We start from the raw sequence: 17,972 nt of genomic DNA, 5'->3' as shown, positions 1-17,972 counted from the left end.
ATACCAAGCAAGAATTGAGATATACCCCAGCCCTTTTTATTTTGAGACAGGGCCTCCCTAGGTGCCCAGGCTGGCCTGCTGGAGAAGCCCACATGATGGGAGTGTGCTTCATTTACTGGCTCAGAGCCTGTACCCCAGGCAATACTCATGCATTCTGCAAATGCAGATGGTCCCTGATCCAGGGCACAGAGAGGAAGCCCATCCAGGTCTGGCCTGGCTGGGAGGAAAAGGTGCGGCAGTGTCCAGGTAGGGTGGAGAGGAGCAGCTGTGGGAGTCAGAAGGCCCAGGAGCAGCCGCTCAGGGAGCTGAGCCCACCCTGTCAGGGCTGCTCACAGCACGGGCAGCATCCAGGGCTGGCACCAGGGCTGGCACCAAGGCACACAGGCTGGAATCAGACTCGCAACCCCTGCGGATTGGGACAAAGATTGATTGAATCTAATGACACAAATTAACATGAAGTGCACAACCCTGGTGGCCGCTGGAGGGAGAACTGCCTGTTCATAGCAGGCAGCTGGGACAAGTGTGCCGCAGGACAGAAGGGAGAGAAGTGGGGCTCAGTGCCTGGAGTCAGGGAGGAGATCATCTGCTCCCTGCTAAATGCACCCTGCTGGGACTCTGGCCAGAGTGGGGGAATGGCAATGGTGGTCTCTGCCATGGATGAAGGCTGCTCTGTGGGTCAGTGGAGGCTCAGGGCCTGACCCAACGTGGTCTTCACCTGCATCCAGCTGTACCCAAGCTGGCAAGCCTGAACAAGCCTACAGCTGCTGGGAGCCCTGGGACACTTGCCCTGAGCTCCAAACCTGACCAAGGAGACTGAGGGCCCCGGCCATCGGCTTCATCAACCTACCTTTTTTCAAATACACAGCCAGAGAATCTTGATTGCCGCTGCTCCTTACTTTCACTTGGCACCTGAGGCTTCCAATGCTGGCTTCCTTTGAGTTCCCCAAAGCATCCTGCTCCTAGAGATGGAGAGAGGCTGAGTGTCGTCCTGTGGTACTTACTCATCCAATTCAAAACTCATTTATCACACCCTAACTGTGGCCAAGCACCAGGGTCTCAGAGATAAATACACCTGGCCTTAGTTTTCTTGGTCTATTAGAACAGACAGACAAGTAATCAGGAAATTCCAGCTCAGAATGTAGCCACAAAGAGACAGGTAACTAGAAAAGACATAATAACAAAGGAGAGAATGATACATTGTATTAGAAGCAGGACAACAAAAGTTTCCCAGAAGTGAATCTGGGTGAGGTTCTGGTGTCTGAGTAGGGGCTGGCCGAAGGAAACAAGGGGAATTTGAAGCAGAATAAATGGCAGACATGGAGACCTGGAATTCCACAGGTGTTTTAAGAACTAGTCCAGTGAAGGGTAGTGATGAGAGGGTTACAGAGGCAGGAGCCAGTTCAGGGGAGGCCTTCAGGCGCACGACTTCTATCTAGGGAAGAAAAGGTGTGGCAGCTTCCTGGGAAAGTTTTGAAAGCTTGGAAATGCTAAGGTCAGGTTTCAGAGGTCTGGCCATTCTTGGTTGTCTCTGATCTCTCTCCTGGCCTGTTTTGAGCAGTTCTGCCGTGTGGGTGGTGTGGGGGTGTGGGTGCAGTGGGATAAATTTGACTACATCCATTTGTGTTTTATTATCAGTGTTTCCCCTCCCCCTCCCTGCTGCCAGGCTCTGAGTTCCCTGTGGGAACTGTTGGTCCTGGGCTAAGGTGCAGGGACCCATTGGGAACCATTGGTACAGGGCAACAGCTCTCCTTGCTCTTCAGTAAGCCTCATGTCACCTAGGGGATAATAGCCAGGGCGGACAAGAGGGGCCTTGGAGAAAACAGAGGGAAGGATTGCCACAGGCCTGAGAGGCACTTAAGTGGAGGAACCCAGAGGAGTAGGAGTCCTTCCCTGGTAGTAGCAGAGGCCATGCCTTAGTGGGCAGGGGACAGCAAGATGCTCCAGGGAGAACAAACCCCATATACTGGGGCTCCTGCCTTGGCAGAGGCCCCTCCACACCCCAAGCCTGAACCAGAAGCAGCAGAGCCTGAGATTTAAGGCAGCTCCCACATTTAAGGGCTTCCACATTCAGGGTGGACCAATCAGCCATGGCCAACATCCAAGCCCCCACATGCCTTAGGAGCACACTAGGAACACAGGGCCCTGCAGAGGAACCTCATTAAAGTCAGCATGAACTTCCTGCTGACCTGATAGGGGCAATAACATTAACAGCAATGGTGACAATCACAATAATGGTCCCCAAGGGCTTCTTCTGCAGCAGAAACCTTCCACGGGAGACCTAGTTCAGTCCTCACAATGGTTCTGTCACGGGGACACTACCATCTAAGATTCTATGAGGAACCTGAGGTACCAAGGGACTAAGTAGCAGCAAGCAATAAATGGAGCTGGGATTTAAACCTATGTCTCTCCCTGTCTCCTCTCTTTGTCTCATACTTGAAGACCCCTGCTCAAGGCCCAAAAACCCAGGGGCCAGCTCCATGCTCCTTCCAGGATGAAACCTATACATATATTCTCATATTCTAACACAGGGGCACAGGGCAGGTAATGCACCAGTGTTTGTGATGTTGCAAAACTGCCACCAATCTACATGTCCTGAACTAGGGGCATGTGAAATAGAGAATGTACATCCAGGGTGAGTTGGTATGCTGCCCCTCAAAAGAGGAAGATTAATTTTTTAAATGCAGAAAGATAAATCTAGTGAGAAAATCAAAGTAAAAAAATTACAAAATATGAGCATATAAATGAATAAAAACATTCTTTAAAATATGTAGACACTTTCTGGAAGAATTTGTAAGAAACTAGAAAGCAAAATAGATTCACATGGGCTTACAAGAGAGGAAATTAGGGCAGGGGTCTATTGCTTTTTACTGGATACCTTTCTATCCTAATTTGAGGGTACCATGTAACATTTCTAATTTTCTACCAGCTTTGATTTAAAGAAATAGCAATTTCATGTGGTTCTAATGAATATTTAGCTTCTTAAACTTTCAAACTGTAATCATGTTTACTTCTGCAATAGGAAGGACTGCTGGCATCCAGGGACTTGGGGCTTTGCACGATGACCCAGGGCATCCACCTGGTGGGCAGCAGGGAGTATATGGCCCTGGCGGGGGCATCTTCTGACCCTTGAGGAAATGACATTGCTCCTTACACCTCTTCACCCTAAGTCAGCCTTAGGCCTACGCTTCAATGTCCCACAATCAGGGCTTTAGGAACAGAAGCAACACAGGAGCAGCTGCCAACACTCCCTTCCCATCACCTGAGGGCCCTCAGACTGACATCAGAGCACATGTGACCCAAGACAGTCAAGGAGCGTTATCACCCTGCAGTTGTCATTCCTCACCTGACCAGAAGTTGTGCAGGCAAAGTTGTCACTTGTCCAACCATAGAAATCACAGGAGACCTCTGACCCCACTGTAAGCACTGCGAGGAAGCTACAGGTCAGGTCCTCCGCACAATCTGCAAGTACACAGCCAGTCACCGCCTGCTCTCAGGAGATGTCGAGCCTCCCCCTGCTACATGTGCCCAAAGACACACAGAACACCCCAGCACACTTCCCAAATACGCAGACCGCACACCATACCCAGTGCGCACCCAAACACACGTACCCCCACAGCCAAATGCACATCGCAAGAGGCATTTGCTGCAGACGCAGCACTCACGTGCCTGCTGGTGCTCCCTGGGAGACCAAGTCACCAACCCTGCCCATAACCAGTTAAGTTCAGGTCCTCAACCCAGATCACAAATCTGCCAGGTGTAGAGCCAGACTTCATATCCCAGTTACTCGACTGCACATGCCTACAGGAAGCTCCTGACACTCCAGTTGCCATTCCCCCTTGAGGACCCGTGCCCAGGTGTCCACTGAGGTCACAGCCACATCCAGGACTATGCTTTGAGGGCTGGTGGCTCTCGGGGGATTTGATGGTGCAGTGTGGCCACCTGCTGTCAGCAAGTACCTTCCTGTCACAGGAGGCCCTGTGACTGATGAGGACAGGGACAACTGGCTGCTTTTGTTCACCTTGTGTCACAGGTATGAAGCATGCTGCCCAGCACATAGAAGGTTCTAAAGTTTGTTAAGTAAGTGGATAAATGGAGTTAAAATTGTTCTTTAAACTTGAGCCATATTCAACTGTGTAAAATGCATGAATAATGATAGCAACTAATGATTTATCAGGGATAAGAGGCTTTAGGGAAAAAAAATCAGTTAACTGTCAAAAAAGCAACTTACAAATGAGTGTGTCATCACCAGGCACTTTCCCGCGTATTATTCACACGGGTGCCAGCATTGGTAAGAGCTAATTGTAGAGATGCGGGACGAAGGCCAATGCTCAGCAGGGCACATGGCTGGCGGTGGTGGGCGGCATTCCAGGGACCCTGCATCTATGCCCTGCTCCTCCCCACCATGCTGTCCTCCTGCTGTCTCAAGGCAAGGCACAGCACTATCTGGAGTCTGGGGTGCTATTCTACTCACCAGCAGGACAGCTCACAAGCTCTGGCCCCACTGCCAAGCCTCGGGCGTGAAGGTGGATTTCCTGGGCTTTCTGTCCCGCCCAGGGTGGTATAGCTACCTTGTCCTCATGAACCAGGCTCTAAGAAGCACAAGGTGTCTTTATACCCACAGGCCACCTGGCCCACTCAGAACCCAAAGACAGTACCTCACCCTGGCCCATCTGCCCCTGGCCTAGCTCTTCTTTCAACTGAGTGACCTTGATCCTCACTGCACGCAGTTTCTGGCCTCAGGCCCAGGACAAGGTGGCTCAAGACAGCAGGAAGAGTCTAGTCGGTACTATAACCATCAGCACTCTGCTGTGGCTGGTTGAGTACATGTCACCTGGTGTCTTGCCAGGCCACCCCTCCTACTCCCTATCAGGCTGCAGCTCTCCAGGGTCCTTGGCCTTCTTCCCAGCTCCGGTTCTCACACCAACCTAGCATCCACCCAGCACAGCACTGTTACCATACCTGCTTCCTTCCTCTTGGATGGCCCTTTGACCTTCCATAGAATCTTCTTGATGCTTGGTATGGGATCCACCCATCCCCCTCCCACATTCAAATGTTGACGTGCCAACCCTAGAATGTGACTATATTTAGGGATAAGTTCTTCAAGAGGTAATTAAGTGCAAAATTAGATCATTAGGGTGGCCTAATTCAATATGACCAGTGTCCTTACAAGGAAAGGACACTGGGACCCAGACACAGGCAGAGGGAAAGCCATGTAAAGACACCGAGAGGATAAGGGCCAAGGAGAAACCGAGAGCAAGATCTTGCTCTCAGTTCTGATCTTCACAACTGTGAGAAAATCAGTTTGGTCATTTAAGGGCTCCAGTCTGTGGTGCCTCACTATGGCAGCCAGGAAGACTACGCCAGGCTGGGCACCTGGACCCCCACCCGTCTTGGGCTGCCTGCTCTCTTGAGTCTGGTGGAACACTGTCTTCTAGACCTTCCTGACACAGTCATCCTGCTCAGATTGGGGCCTGCTTGTGTTGGCACGTTCTAGCACCTGAGCCTGGCTGGCGGGATAGACCATCTCCTGCACTGACAGGCGGACCCTTCCCCTCTGCCTGTCTTGATGCACACGATTCTGCATCCTCTCTCCTCCCAGCCACTGCTTTGCTGCTCATTCTAGCCGAGTCACAGCGTGTCAGCACTGCCATGTGCACGATGCCCCTGCTCAGGACAAGACTGCTTGGCCAGCCAGCTCACACAGTCAGTGCCAGCGCCTGCCGTCTACTGCTTTCCTCTTGGCTCTGCCCTCCTGTCCCTACAAACACCACAACCAGCATGTGGTGTCCCTCCAGGCCCTATAAACACCACTCATTCCACAAACATTTTTTTCAGCTTCTATTTCATGCTTTGTGCTTGTCTGTGATACCAACAGTAGATTGTGCTTATCATAGCAGAGCAAATATCCTAAACAGAGTCCTATCAGGGAGTTAAGTATTCAACAACTAAACTAGGTGCGATCCCGCAAGGGGGAAAGGCCATGGCTGATGGCAGGCTTTCAGCTCCCGGGCTGGGATGTAGGTTCTGTCACTTGCTAACTCTGTATGACAAGCAAGTCACTTCTGCTCCCAGTGCCTGTTTTTCTCCTCTCTTTCTAGGGATGTAATGGTTCCTTTATGTGTGAGAACAGGATTAGGAGGTCATCCTTGGAAAGATGCAAGGTCAATAAACTGTAACTTGTGTTACTAACTCTCTAACTCTCCAGAGACAGATACATGTCCCAACCTGGACAAGTAGCTCTATAATTAACAAAGTTCACTTATTTCTGTTCCCTAAGTTAAGAATAACTCTTGGCAGTCAGTAGATAATTCTAGTTAGTAGAAGCCAGTTGGCTCTTAATGTTTTTGGTCAGTTGTATCTTCTCATTCTAGTACTGCTTTGCTCTGGTTTGTCTTGCCAACATCAGCAGAGCATATTGCTACACCATTCACCCCGTGCCTCTCTCCCCGTCTCCCCTTACCTGCCAAGCACTGCATCACTGAGGGTTCAGAACCAGGAACTTTGGACTTGACCATCACAGGAGCATTGGTATTAAAGATCACCTTCGAATCTGAAACCTTCTCAAATTTCCGAATCACTGAAAATAAAGTAGACTTATGAATTCTACCCCTGTAGGGTGTGGGGGATCTGCACATGAGTGTTTAAGCCAGCAAGTCAAGTCACGCTAGCCAACGAGGGCATTGAAGAAGTCACTGCCCATCTACACCCCTTGTCACACAATGTCCCAAGCAGAGCAATTTTGTTATTAGGTAGCTCCAGCATGCTGCCTTCTACCTAATTCTGAGAGTTGTAGCTTATGTCTCTCTTTATCTATCTCATTATCAGGAATTAAGGAGAAATTTCATATCATGTTAGGCCTTTCAACTCACTTTTTTGCTGTTAGTAATTTTTTTTTTCTATCTAAACTTATATTTCCCTGCCCTGTCTTTGAGGACTAATTATATCATTATTCTATTGAAAACTTTCTTTTTACTAAACAACTTCAATTCTTTCTGAAATGAGGTAAGTTATTTTTGAAAAGACAAACCAGACATGTGCATATGGGTTCATGTAAATTTGGAGATACCATGTGACTTAGTCATTTTTAAGGCAGTACTTGTTTAACTGGTATATTCGCATCTGTTTGTCTAGTGACCATCGGTATACTTGACTTACATTTGGCAGGAATGACACAGCCACATGCTTGTGGAATGAGTCAAGCAAGGAAGAAGAAATATAATTTTTTAAGGCTATATGTCTTGGAACACATTCCTCATCAAACAAAAAAGCAAGCAGGGTAACTCTCAAGGAATAAGATTCATCTTGAGCCACAAATGCCCAAGTGAGTCAATATTTTGCAGGCACCTATCAAAATCAAGACTTACTTGTGAGTCCCAAAGCACATGCGTCTCAGTTCTTTGCAGACATAATTATAAACATGTATGTAAGCACTTGTTATCATACACACCATTGCCATATAAATGAGACTGATGTCTCGATGGGTCTGTACCAAGTCAATGCATGCAAGTGTGTTTGATGAAGAAGTAGAAAATCCAGTTAGGAGATACCTCTAGCCCATCCAAAGAAATCTTCCTTCAGCTTGGATGGGTTAGGAGAAGAAAGCATTAATATAGGAGTGACATGCTTAAGCCTTCAAAAATTCTGATCTAGGAGCGTGTTCACAGTTTACAAAGAGGGCCTTCCACACCATCACCCAGGTGCTGCTCCGCCTCTCTGCTGCCCTTCTCAGCTCCTCCTCTTTTTCATTTTTACATTCTTTGGTCCCTGAAATGGAGCAAATGCCATGCTAGACTCAGCACAGTGTCCCTAAGTCTAGGTTGGCGTAGACCTGGTGCTCAGACAGTCCAGGAAATGAAACAAAGTTTGACAGCTCCTTACATTTCGATTCTGCTAAGATGCAGCCAATTTAGGCCTGCACCTAGAGGCTGCTGGTGCTCAGAAAGGGACACGAGGATGGAGAGCTTCACAGGACACATTAACTCAGTGCTCAGTGAGGAAGCTCATGGCCAAACAGCAGGAGCAAGCCATGAACCAAGGGGCCAGAGGGATCCTGAGTGAGCTGCAGGGTCACACGTTCTGCTGCCGGGCTTTCCCAGTGTCAGAGTTCAACTTAGCAGACGGTTACAAATGTCTTGGAGACAGCACTGGGTCAGCTCTGAAGCACAGTTCATTTGATTCTCACATAGCAAAGCAGGTCTACTTATGTGCCTGTCTTCTTCAGGACATGGAGAATGTTCTGGTCATATTTTAGTAGTTAGCACGGTGACAGAGTCACTGGTTTCATGTTTATGGAATGGGTGGATGCACGCATGAATGGCTTCATGAAGAGCTGAAAGGCTGAGAGCATGATCACAACACCAGGAAGCCAGAGGAGAAACTCGGTGGTACAATTCCTCCATTTGGGCATAAGAAGTGGGACAGAAAATCTTTAGCACGAGTCAACAACGAACTGATTGGGAAACTGGATCCAAAGTTAAACTGTGAAGATAAACCTCAAATATTTCCCTCCTATGTGTCCTGGGACCTGCTCCTCACCAGCTGTGTCCAGATCATATCCCAACCTCTGACAGACCCAGTTTCCTGCTGGTGAGAATCAAGTAAAACAGCACAGAAGGACTGGTTAATAGTCACAACTCGGTCAATGCCAGGTCCCTTTGATCCCTGCAAGGACACCCTGCCCAAGTGTCAGGGCTTGTGAAACTGGCCACAGGAATACAAGGAATGGGACATTCTCCTTCCCTGGAGGCCTTTAGACATAGTCAGAAGCAGCCCAGATAAATGGACAATCCGTTCATTCTGTCACCCAGTGCCCATTGCTTGGGAATGGAACAAGGGTGAGATTTGTTCCAGTTCCAAAGGAGCACACCTACTGCCCACAAGGCTGGAGTCCAGAGAAGCAGCTGCGATACTGCATGTTTCCCTCACCCCGAGAGCCTCACAGAAGGACCTTAAGGAACACGGCATAAGTGAACTGCCTGTTAAAATGACCATGCTGGAACCACCATAGCAAAATGGTTGAACTGGCAGCAGGGACAGAGGTCAGTAGCTGACCTTCAAGTCCTCTGAATTTCCTGAAGACTTCACACCTCAAGTGTGACCGTGCAGTCCCCCCCCCCCCAACAAAAAGTGTTCCTCTCAGGCAAGTTAGGACTCTGAGAAGACACAGGATGGCAGTGGCATGGGCCAGCTTATTAAAGTGAAGTCCCCGGAAGGGAAGCTTAACTCAGAGCTTTGCATAAGAAGCCCAAGAGGAGAAGAGGCTGCTGGGAGCCAGTGCCCCAGGAGACATCCTCTCAGCTGCGGCAGCACAGCTGTGGCTTGGGGACACTCCGGTGCTGCTGAGGAAAGTGCCCTTCCTGGCCTGAACACTGGCAGAGCAAGCCCTGGACAGCCTACACACCGGCTCAGCTCTGAGGGTTGTCATTGCAAGGAGATGGGAGCGTGGGGCCACAGTCCCAGAATGGCCAGCAAGCATCCGGCCAGGCAGGCAGGGGACACCTGCTCCATCTGTGCAGTCGCCTAAATACTCTTCGAGCATCCTCAGCCCGACTGCACAGGGGGCCACCCTGCGCGGGAGGACAGACATGAGAAAACCTCAATAAGACTTTGGTTGGCTTTGTAATTCATCCATAGCGACAGGCACAGGAAAAAAATCCTTGTGATTTGTCAGCTCTTTGGTTAAAAAGGGGAATGATCTGACCTTAGAAAGTAATCATTTCTCCCTTGGATTTTCTCTGATACTTCATCACTAGCCCTATGCCTCCCTAGAGGACAGGAGGCTCTGCAGACATGTGTGTGTGCGTGCACGTGTGTGAACATGCGTGTGAACGTGAGGGTGCATGTGAGTTTGGAGGAGGAAGCAGATCCGCCTAGGAGAAGGCCAGGCTGGTACAGTGGAAGAAGGGTCCGGGCGTCAGACACACCAGTGCGTCTCTGGACCAGTCGCAGCCTAACTAGGGCCTGGGGACAGGCACTTCAACACTCCTCGCCTCAGTTTCCTTGGCTAAAGTATCGGTGACGACACCACCTGCCCCTCAGAATTACCAAGAGGGTAAATGTGATGAGCACAGATCCCTGCTGCCTAGGAGGCCCACTGCCAGGATCCCCTCCCTCGGGGACCTGGAGGGGCAGGCCTGCAGCAAGGGAAGCTAAGCCGCAGGGTTAGGTGGAGGGAGGTGGCTTTGGGAGGGGTCTGAGTCCTAAGGATAGGAAAGGCACCTCCTTGTCAAGAGAGAGAAACCAGCATCCCTGCCCTGAGCCTCCTGGCCAGCACGTCTGACGGGCCTGTTGGTGCTAATGCACTGAGCACTCCTACCAAGTGGGCCTGCATGTCCCCGCGGCACACACCAGGACACCATCCAGGGTAGGAGGGTGCCGAAGACCACAGAGCCTGCAGAGGGCACCACTGGGGTTAAACCTGGCCCAGCGGCCACACTCCTCCCTCCTGCTGCAGACTCCCATCTCACCGTGTACTGAGGGGTGTTCTGTGTGTTCACTCAGGCCTTCCCGCTATTATCTCATTGAGGAACACTACCTGACTCTTGGAAGTGCTCAAGGAGTATTTATTGACAGTATAGGATTATACTGACCCTCACAATGCCTCAGGAAACAGATACGGGGCCAATGGGACACTGAGGATCAGAGGTTGAACAAATTGTCTGGGTCAACCAGCAAGAAAGTTACTCACAAGAATTGGCCCACTTTTTCCACAAAATCTGACTGAGGGAGAAATGCTACCAGACTCAGGGAGACGGCTGCCTACAAGACACAGCGCCTCGGCAAGCAGCATTGTATCAAAATCCAGCTCTGTAGGTGCTGACGAGTCTAGGGTGAGGTCCCAGGATGCAGAAAGTTACATTTCAGGGGATTCACAAAGAGAGAGACCAGAACATCAACAGTTTTGGGATCTGGGTGTGGGGCATTTGTTCACCCTACTGTTCTTCCAACTATTGTGCTGGTTAAAATTTTTCAATAGAAAGTCAGAGACAAATGCATGTCCTGCATCTCTCCCTTCTTCAGTGCCCCGAGACCCCTCTCCAGCCACCGGGCATACTGAGCGGCAGTACCTACCCAGACACTGAGAGTCTGACAGTGGGGCCTCCGTCTCCGACCACGGCAGCCGCTGCCCCTCACTGTCCACACAGAAGGCCTTCCCACTGCCCCTGTCCTGCTGGCTGGCTCGGTACTGGCCGTCCTGGTCACACTGCAGGTCCGCCTCATTCCTCTGACAGTCAGTGACACCTGGAAGGAGCAGTGGGCACAGCAGTCAATGGTGGGTGTCTGGGCCCTCTCCTCCCATTCCCAGGCCCCAGGCCACGGACCAGATGACCAAGGCATGTGTGTGACTCAGACGTTCAGGCTGCGGGCTCTCCAGTGTCCCCACCCTCACCCAAGGATGACACCAGGTCCCCTCTTCAGATCCCCAAGGACCTCCTATCCCGAGCCCTGCAGACACCGGCACTCCGTCTGCTCCCTCAGTGTCCTGACCACACCCACCCCTGCTCCCCTTTGCTCAGGCAGAGCTTTGAGCACGGCCCTGCTGTCTCTTCCCTGTGCAGCCCCTCGCACTCACAGCTCCCACTTCAGGCTGTGGCTCCACTATGGTTGGTCTCCCCAAACACAGACTGAAGTTGAACCCCAGGGTGAGGAATCGAGAGAGGATCTTAATCTGACTGTGGTGTTTAGAGGTAGGACCTTGGGAGTGAATAGGATTGAATAAGGTAATTATAGTTAGGCCACTGCTGAAATCCTGGTGGCTTTGTGTTGAGAGCCACAGCCGAAGGGGCCCCAGCAAACTTCCAGCTGCCAGCAAACTTCTAGCTGCCGGCTGATTGGCTCCTCTGCGGTGATGCTCATTGGGCTGTTTCCCTGCCCTTTCAGACCACGGAGCTGCTCATTGGGGGACTTTTCTTGGCTCTGCCCACGCGACCCAGCCAATCGGCCTCAAGAGCAGGAGGAGTGAGGGGGTTGAGAGGCTTGTGGGAAGCCGGTGGTGGCAGTTGGGCTCTGAGGGAATTCCTGAAGAGCTCGTGTGGTGTGGCATGTGCTCTAAAAATAAAGTTCGTTTCTGCTTGATAAGTGGCTCGTGAATTGTGCCCAGCCAGACTGCGGCAGCTTTGAAAGGAGAGGGAGAGAAACCAGAAGAGACATAGTCACATAAGCAACCTGTCTCTTTTCATGTGAGGCAATGCATCACCCTGGGACTTAGCAAGCAAGGCCACCATCAGAGGCAGCCTCAATTCTTTGCACCTCCACAACTATGAACCAAAATAAACCTCTTTTCTTTATAACATTAGCCTATCTCAGGTATTTCATTATAGTAACAAAAATCAGACTAATACACCTCAATCCTCATTTTCTTAAAAAAGCCCTCTTACTAGGATCTAAATGTCTATGAACATTGAAATCTAATTCCAGTGTGATGGTATTAGCAAGTGGGGCTTGGAGAGGTGACCAGGTCATGAGGGTGGACTCCTTGTGAATGGGATTAGTGCCCTTACATAAGAGGCCCAAGGGAGCTTGTTTGCCCCCTCTGCCTGTGACAGCACTAAGAGAAGACACTGTCTATGAAGACTTCATCTGACACTGAATCTGCCTTCATCTTGGACCACGAGGAACTATATTATTGTCTATAAACTCCAGGTCTATGATGTCTTGTTATAGCAGCCCAAATAGACCAAGGCACCTCCAGAAGCCAGCTAAGTCTGGTCCAACCACTTTCCTGGGGACCTGCTCCTCTGCTTATCACTGAATTCCTCTTGATAGGAATGGCTGGTGACTTCTGGCCTCCCATTTGATAGAGGCCATGAGCCGGGGCTGGATCTGCTTTTGCTCAACACGTGCCCCAGTGCTTTGATCAACGTCCAACATGTGATACAAGCTCCCCCCAGATCAGGCATCTGAGTCAAATCCACGGATGAATACTTCAATCTCTGGGTTCCAGCTGACGCTCCTCCCAGAAGTCTTTCCTCCAGCTGCCCACCTCGCTCATCCCCACCCCTCAGCGGTCTAAGACCCAGCAAAGCTGCAGGAATAGCATCTACCGAATACCTACCTCACCTAAAAACCACACCAGGACTCTCATCTATTCACACGCTCCCCTTCCCTATCAGAATCTACACTCCTGGGACCCGGATGTTATCTGCTATGCTTACCCAGTATATGACTGACAAACAGCAGGTGCTCAGGAAACCTGTGATGAATTGTATAGAAAGAGAACTCCTCGATGTGTTTCTCCATGGTTGGAAAGTAGGAGAAAAGTCACTTCCTATGGCATTCTGGGGCTTGATAATATCTGAGCTTTTATATCTTGAGACTTCAAGTTATATTATTAAACACTGATTGGTAATGTCTTTTCAGAGGAGGAGAGGTTACAAAGGTTATTTTTTAAATAGATTATTTTGCACATCATACATGCTAACTGTGAGTTAATACATCAATAAACAAACAAATGAGGAGCTTCTTGATTATCAATAGAACCTCAAACATGGTCTGCTGGGCCCACTGAGGCAGGAGACATGGGAGGATCTGAATACAGACCTCAGCAGTCCAGAAGGAATGGAATCTAAAAACTATCCTAACCAAAAAGAAGTCGGGCGGTAGTGTAATTGCTGAGCATCATCTGAGACTCAGCAGCCCCCTGTCCTGTGCTTCTCTTTAGTGTGATTCTAATGGAGGGCAGGTCACTCAATAGGACAGGTAAGGATAGAGATGAAGAGCCATGGAGAAGGGATTGGGTATCACAGAACCTGAACAGAGACTCCCAGCTTGACCCTGGACAACAGTCCACTACAGTCCACTCTGCACTCAAGGAAGATGTCGAGAGTGGTCCTGACCACACAGCCCTCACAGACACGTGATTGAAGCCCATTAGAAAGCAGGTGTGGAACAGGGACTGTTCTCATCAAACTTGGATTCTGCTTTGCTAGGGACTAAACACTGTGTCCCCTCAAGAGTCCTCATCCTGTCTGTGATGGTATTTGGAGCTGGGCCCTCTGGTTTGTAATTAGGTATGGATGAGCTCTCTGGTGGAGTTGATGTCCTCACAAAAAGGGGAAGATGGGAGACCTCTCCTTCCCTCTGTGCACACACACCCCCTGCAAGGGCCGCAGGAGGACAGGACCAGACAGAAACCCTTACCAAGCCCCCTGTCAAGCCGGCTCAGACCCAGGCTCCAGACTCTAGAACTGCAGCAGTCAATGCTCACTGTTGGAGTCACCCAACCTCTGGGGATTGTGACAGCAGCCTGAATTAAGACACTGACCCCGAGTCATAGATGATGGAGTGACATTCAGAGAAGGAAGGTGAGCTGACCTTGGTCACAGTGCCAGTAGGAGGAGGGAGCGGTGATTAAATCAGATCTGATGGTGCAAGACTCAGTCTCCTCCTCCACTTCCCATTTCTCTCCATCAGCAAGAATCAGCACATGACAATGATCCCCTCTTAAGAAAGTGCCCCTGTGGCAGGCACGCTGACAGCACACCAAGTCGTCTCAAACCTCAGGTACTGAGGTCAGTGTGTTCACAGAGTGCCACCTGGCTGTCGGGGACAGTAGCCAGGCAGGACTCTTCTCTGGAGGAGTGGCAGACTCCCACCTATAAATTGCTCCCACTTTTATTTTCTCTGAATTGTCTTATTAGCACTGCTCTCCTTTCAGAAAGTGACTTGATCTTCTGGATCACTTATTTTTAAAGTTCTAGAAATTATTCATTGTAAGCAAAACTGGTTTGTCTCATGTTCAAATGTCATTTTAGAAATGCTCAAGGTAGAATTTAAGGCTAACGTGAAAAGATATACAACTAAGCAAGTTATGGGTCCCTGCTAGGAAGACAGCAACCCCAGGTGACAGTCCGGGAGGTAGGTCAGGTGGAATCACATGGGGTGTGGGGAGACCACAGGCACTTTCGGTCCTGGCAAATACAGGAGAAGGGATACGTGTGGCACAGTGGTAACGGGTAGGAGGGGAAAGTGTCTTCTACTTCTTGATCTGATAAGGCTGACTGACAAACACCAGAAGTTTCAGAATCAGACAGAACAAAGGCTAGCTGCAGGAGCTGAGCACATCTGGCTCAGTGACTTCACTTCTCTGAGCTTTAATCCTCTTATCTGTCAAAGCTGAGCTAATCCTATTTCCCTGGAAGAGATGAGGCTAGGATTGAGTGAGATAGCACAGGGAACGTGGCCTGGAGTCTGGCAGGGATCAGGCATTCAAAGGTGGCCCTTGTTGCTCTGCTGTGTACCCAGTGCTTCTCAGTGGTAGGTGATTCTGCCCACCCACCTATTCAGGAGGTACTTGGCAATGGCCAGAGTCAGGTTTGGTTGTCACAACTTGGGGAAAGGGAGCTGCTGGCATCTAGTAATGCTACTGAACGGCCTGCCATGCACAGGACAGTCCCCATAGCAAATAACTGCCCTCCCCAAATGCCCACAGGGCCCAGGCTAAGCACTCTGCTGCATGCTGCTGCACAGCACGGCCTCTCCCCAGAGCAGGCCACAGAACTTACAGTGCATCTGGCTGAAGGCTCCAGGGGCAATGGTCATTCTGCCCACAGGACACGGGACACAGGCTGAGCTGCCTGCCCTTTCTTGGTAGAATCCAACAGGACAGGGAACGCATTGCTCATCCCGAGAATAGCTTCCTTCAGGACACTTAACTGGGAACAAGAAACAGAATGGTGAGTCAAGAACGAGGCACTTCTTTACAGTCAGAACCCAGAACCCAGCCACCAGCCCACGAGCTCGTCTGCTCAGTGATCGTCCTCTGAGAACCTCTGTGCCTGGGCTCCAAGGTCCAGGGCACAGCTGGGCAGCATGTGGTCAGGTGCTGCTCTCCAGGGCTGGATACTCGAGGGCTGTGGGGGAGGCAGACAAGGACAGCAGGTATGGGAGGAATGGAGCAGAGAGGAGACACATTGGTGAGGGCAGCCCCTCAAGGAGGCACTGGAGACCCCAATGATGAAGAGGAGCCCAGGAAAAGATCTAGGAGACCAGAATTCCAGGTGGAGGGAACAGCAGGTACAAAATCCAAAGGTGAGCCTGGATTGTTCAGGGGACGGAAAGGAAAGGTCAGAGTTGGCTACTGAGCCAGAGCCTGGTTTGCCAAGGGAAGGAAGAATGCCCAAGAAGAAGCTGGGGCACAAGGTGAGCGACAGGGCCCACCCCAAGGCTTCCATGGGGAGGAGCAGCAGGGGCAGTCAGGGCTGGTCAAGTCCCCCTGCCCACTCCACCTGGTCAGGGCTGGTCAAGTCCCACTGCCCACTCTACCTGGTCAGGGCTGGTCAAGTCCCACTGCCCACTTCTCCTAGGTACTGTGGGCTTCTCTGAGGGTCCGTCTTCTCTTCTCTGAGATGGGATTGCTGATACTATGTTATGAGAGTGCATTAATAATGCCAGACTCAGCCAGGTGCTGTGGCACACACCTGTAATCCCAGCAGCTCAGGAGGCTGAGGTAAGAGGATCTCAAGTCAAAGCACTGAGCAAGGTGCTAAGCAACACAGTGAGACCCTGTCACTAAATAAAGTACAAAAAAGGGCTGGAGAGGTGGTTCAGTGGTTAAGTGCCCCTGAGTGCAATCCCTAGAACCAAATAATAATAATAATAATAATAATAATAATAATAATGCCACACTGATACACATGCTCAACAACTGACAATTATTTTTACATTTGAGCAAGTCCTTCAGCACCCACTCTGTCCACACAGGGTACCCTCTCTATGTGGGGTGACTCCAACAAGAGGTACCATCTCATTTGATTCCTGGCCTCTGTCCCTGTTGTCAGTCATTAACAGCGTTTCTCATGCCTGAGACCATGGTGAGGCTAAGGGGGACCCAGTGTACACCATTGAAGGAGGTCCTTGATGTCAGGGCTATTGGGCTTCTAATTGACTCTGAAGTCCCAAGCCTGACCCCAGAGTGACAGTCCTAGCTGCCTCACTCCCCTCCTTTCCCTTCCCTTCCCCATGTTCATTGCTAATCTGCAGAATCTCAGTGCTTCCTGCCCCCCACTATCCCTCCCCCCCACTACCGAGCTCTAACACTCCCAACCCTTCCAATTTCCTTCTCTAATATGATACAGGCTGGGAAAGCAGAACTTATAGTCTAAGAAGCTCTGCTCTTGGAATAGTGCAGGAACTTGGCCTCACTGAATCTGACGGCTCAGGGAAAGAGGAGCTTTGTGCTTTCTTTCCTGGTTCAGTGTTTTGTTTCAAAAAGTTTGTCAAATAATTTCCAGAAGTGAGTTTTTATGCAGTAAAAGGTGGGAGCTGAAATCTTGCCCCAAGATTTCACTTGGGAACACCTACCCTGGGACGACACTGCCAGAACTTTAAGTACATCAACACCACTCCACAGAGTTCTATCATATCCCCATGGCATGGGCTAGAAGCCAAGCCTCTGGCCACTCGTGCATGACTTCCTAGTGTGCTTTTCTGGCAAGTGCAGTGGAGAAGTGAGATTTTAAAATGGGTCAAATGCAGTGTCAAATGCTGATTGTTACCTCCCATGAGGAAGGCATTATCCCATCCAAGACTCTAGAAAACTGAGGTTCAAGGTCAAGGCTGACCAGGCAGGGAGATGGCTAGAGGTACCATCTGAACCCCATTCCTTCATCCCAAAGCCACTGTTCCATATATCAATTCAACCACCTCCTGGTGGTGCACAAGTCAGCACAACAGGGTGGGATGTGCTGGGACAGAGCCCTGTCTACTTAGCAACTGCTCTCTCTGGTCTGCGTGTATTCCTGGCATTACTGAGTAAACCAGAAACTCAAGCCACATCTTGCAAACTGAGAACTATTTTCAGGTCTGCCCCAAGCAATGAATATCCGCCCTTAGAGAGTGGAGTTTCGTTCTTACTATGAGTCAGGTTGTTGACAATCATCTCCACACTTCAGAACTGTGACTACTCTCTCAAGTAAGTGCCTCCAGATTCATTGCCAAGGGAAATAGGAGCTTCCTGGCCAACCAGAGCAGCT

General features: G+C 50.2%; 1 protein-coding gene across 1 annotated transcript in view; it reads right to left on the bottom strand.

The window, feature by feature from the left end:
- Tg (thyroglobulin) overlaps positions 1 to 17,972 on the bottom strand; it is a 213,545-nt gene that overhangs the window by 149,176 nt on the left and 46,397 nt on the right. The window contains exons 21-25 of the mRNA XM_015486500.2: positions 15,504 to 15,653; positions 11,071 to 11,241; positions 6,461 to 6,577; positions 3,344 to 3,459; positions 848 to 959 (exon numbers count right to left, since the gene is read on the bottom strand). Coding sequence (XP_015341986.1) covers positions 848 to 959; positions 3,344 to 3,459; positions 6,461 to 6,577; positions 11,071 to 11,241; positions 15,504 to 15,653 — 666 coding nt within the window. The remainder of the gene's footprint in view (positions 1 to 847; positions 960 to 3,343; positions 3,460 to 6,460; positions 6,578 to 11,070; positions 11,242 to 15,503; positions 15,654 to 17,972) is intronic.

This window comes from Marmota marmota, unplaced genomic scaffold (genome assembly GCF_001458135.2).
Source record: "Marmota marmota marmota unplaced genomic scaffold, marMar, whole genome shotgun sequence".
Classification (NCBI taxonomy): domain Eukaryota; kingdom Metazoa; phylum Chordata; class Mammalia; order Rodentia; family Sciuridae; genus Marmota; species Marmota marmota.
Note: the sequence above shows the minus strand (reverse complement) of the source record. Positions and strands in the feature narration are given on the sequence as shown.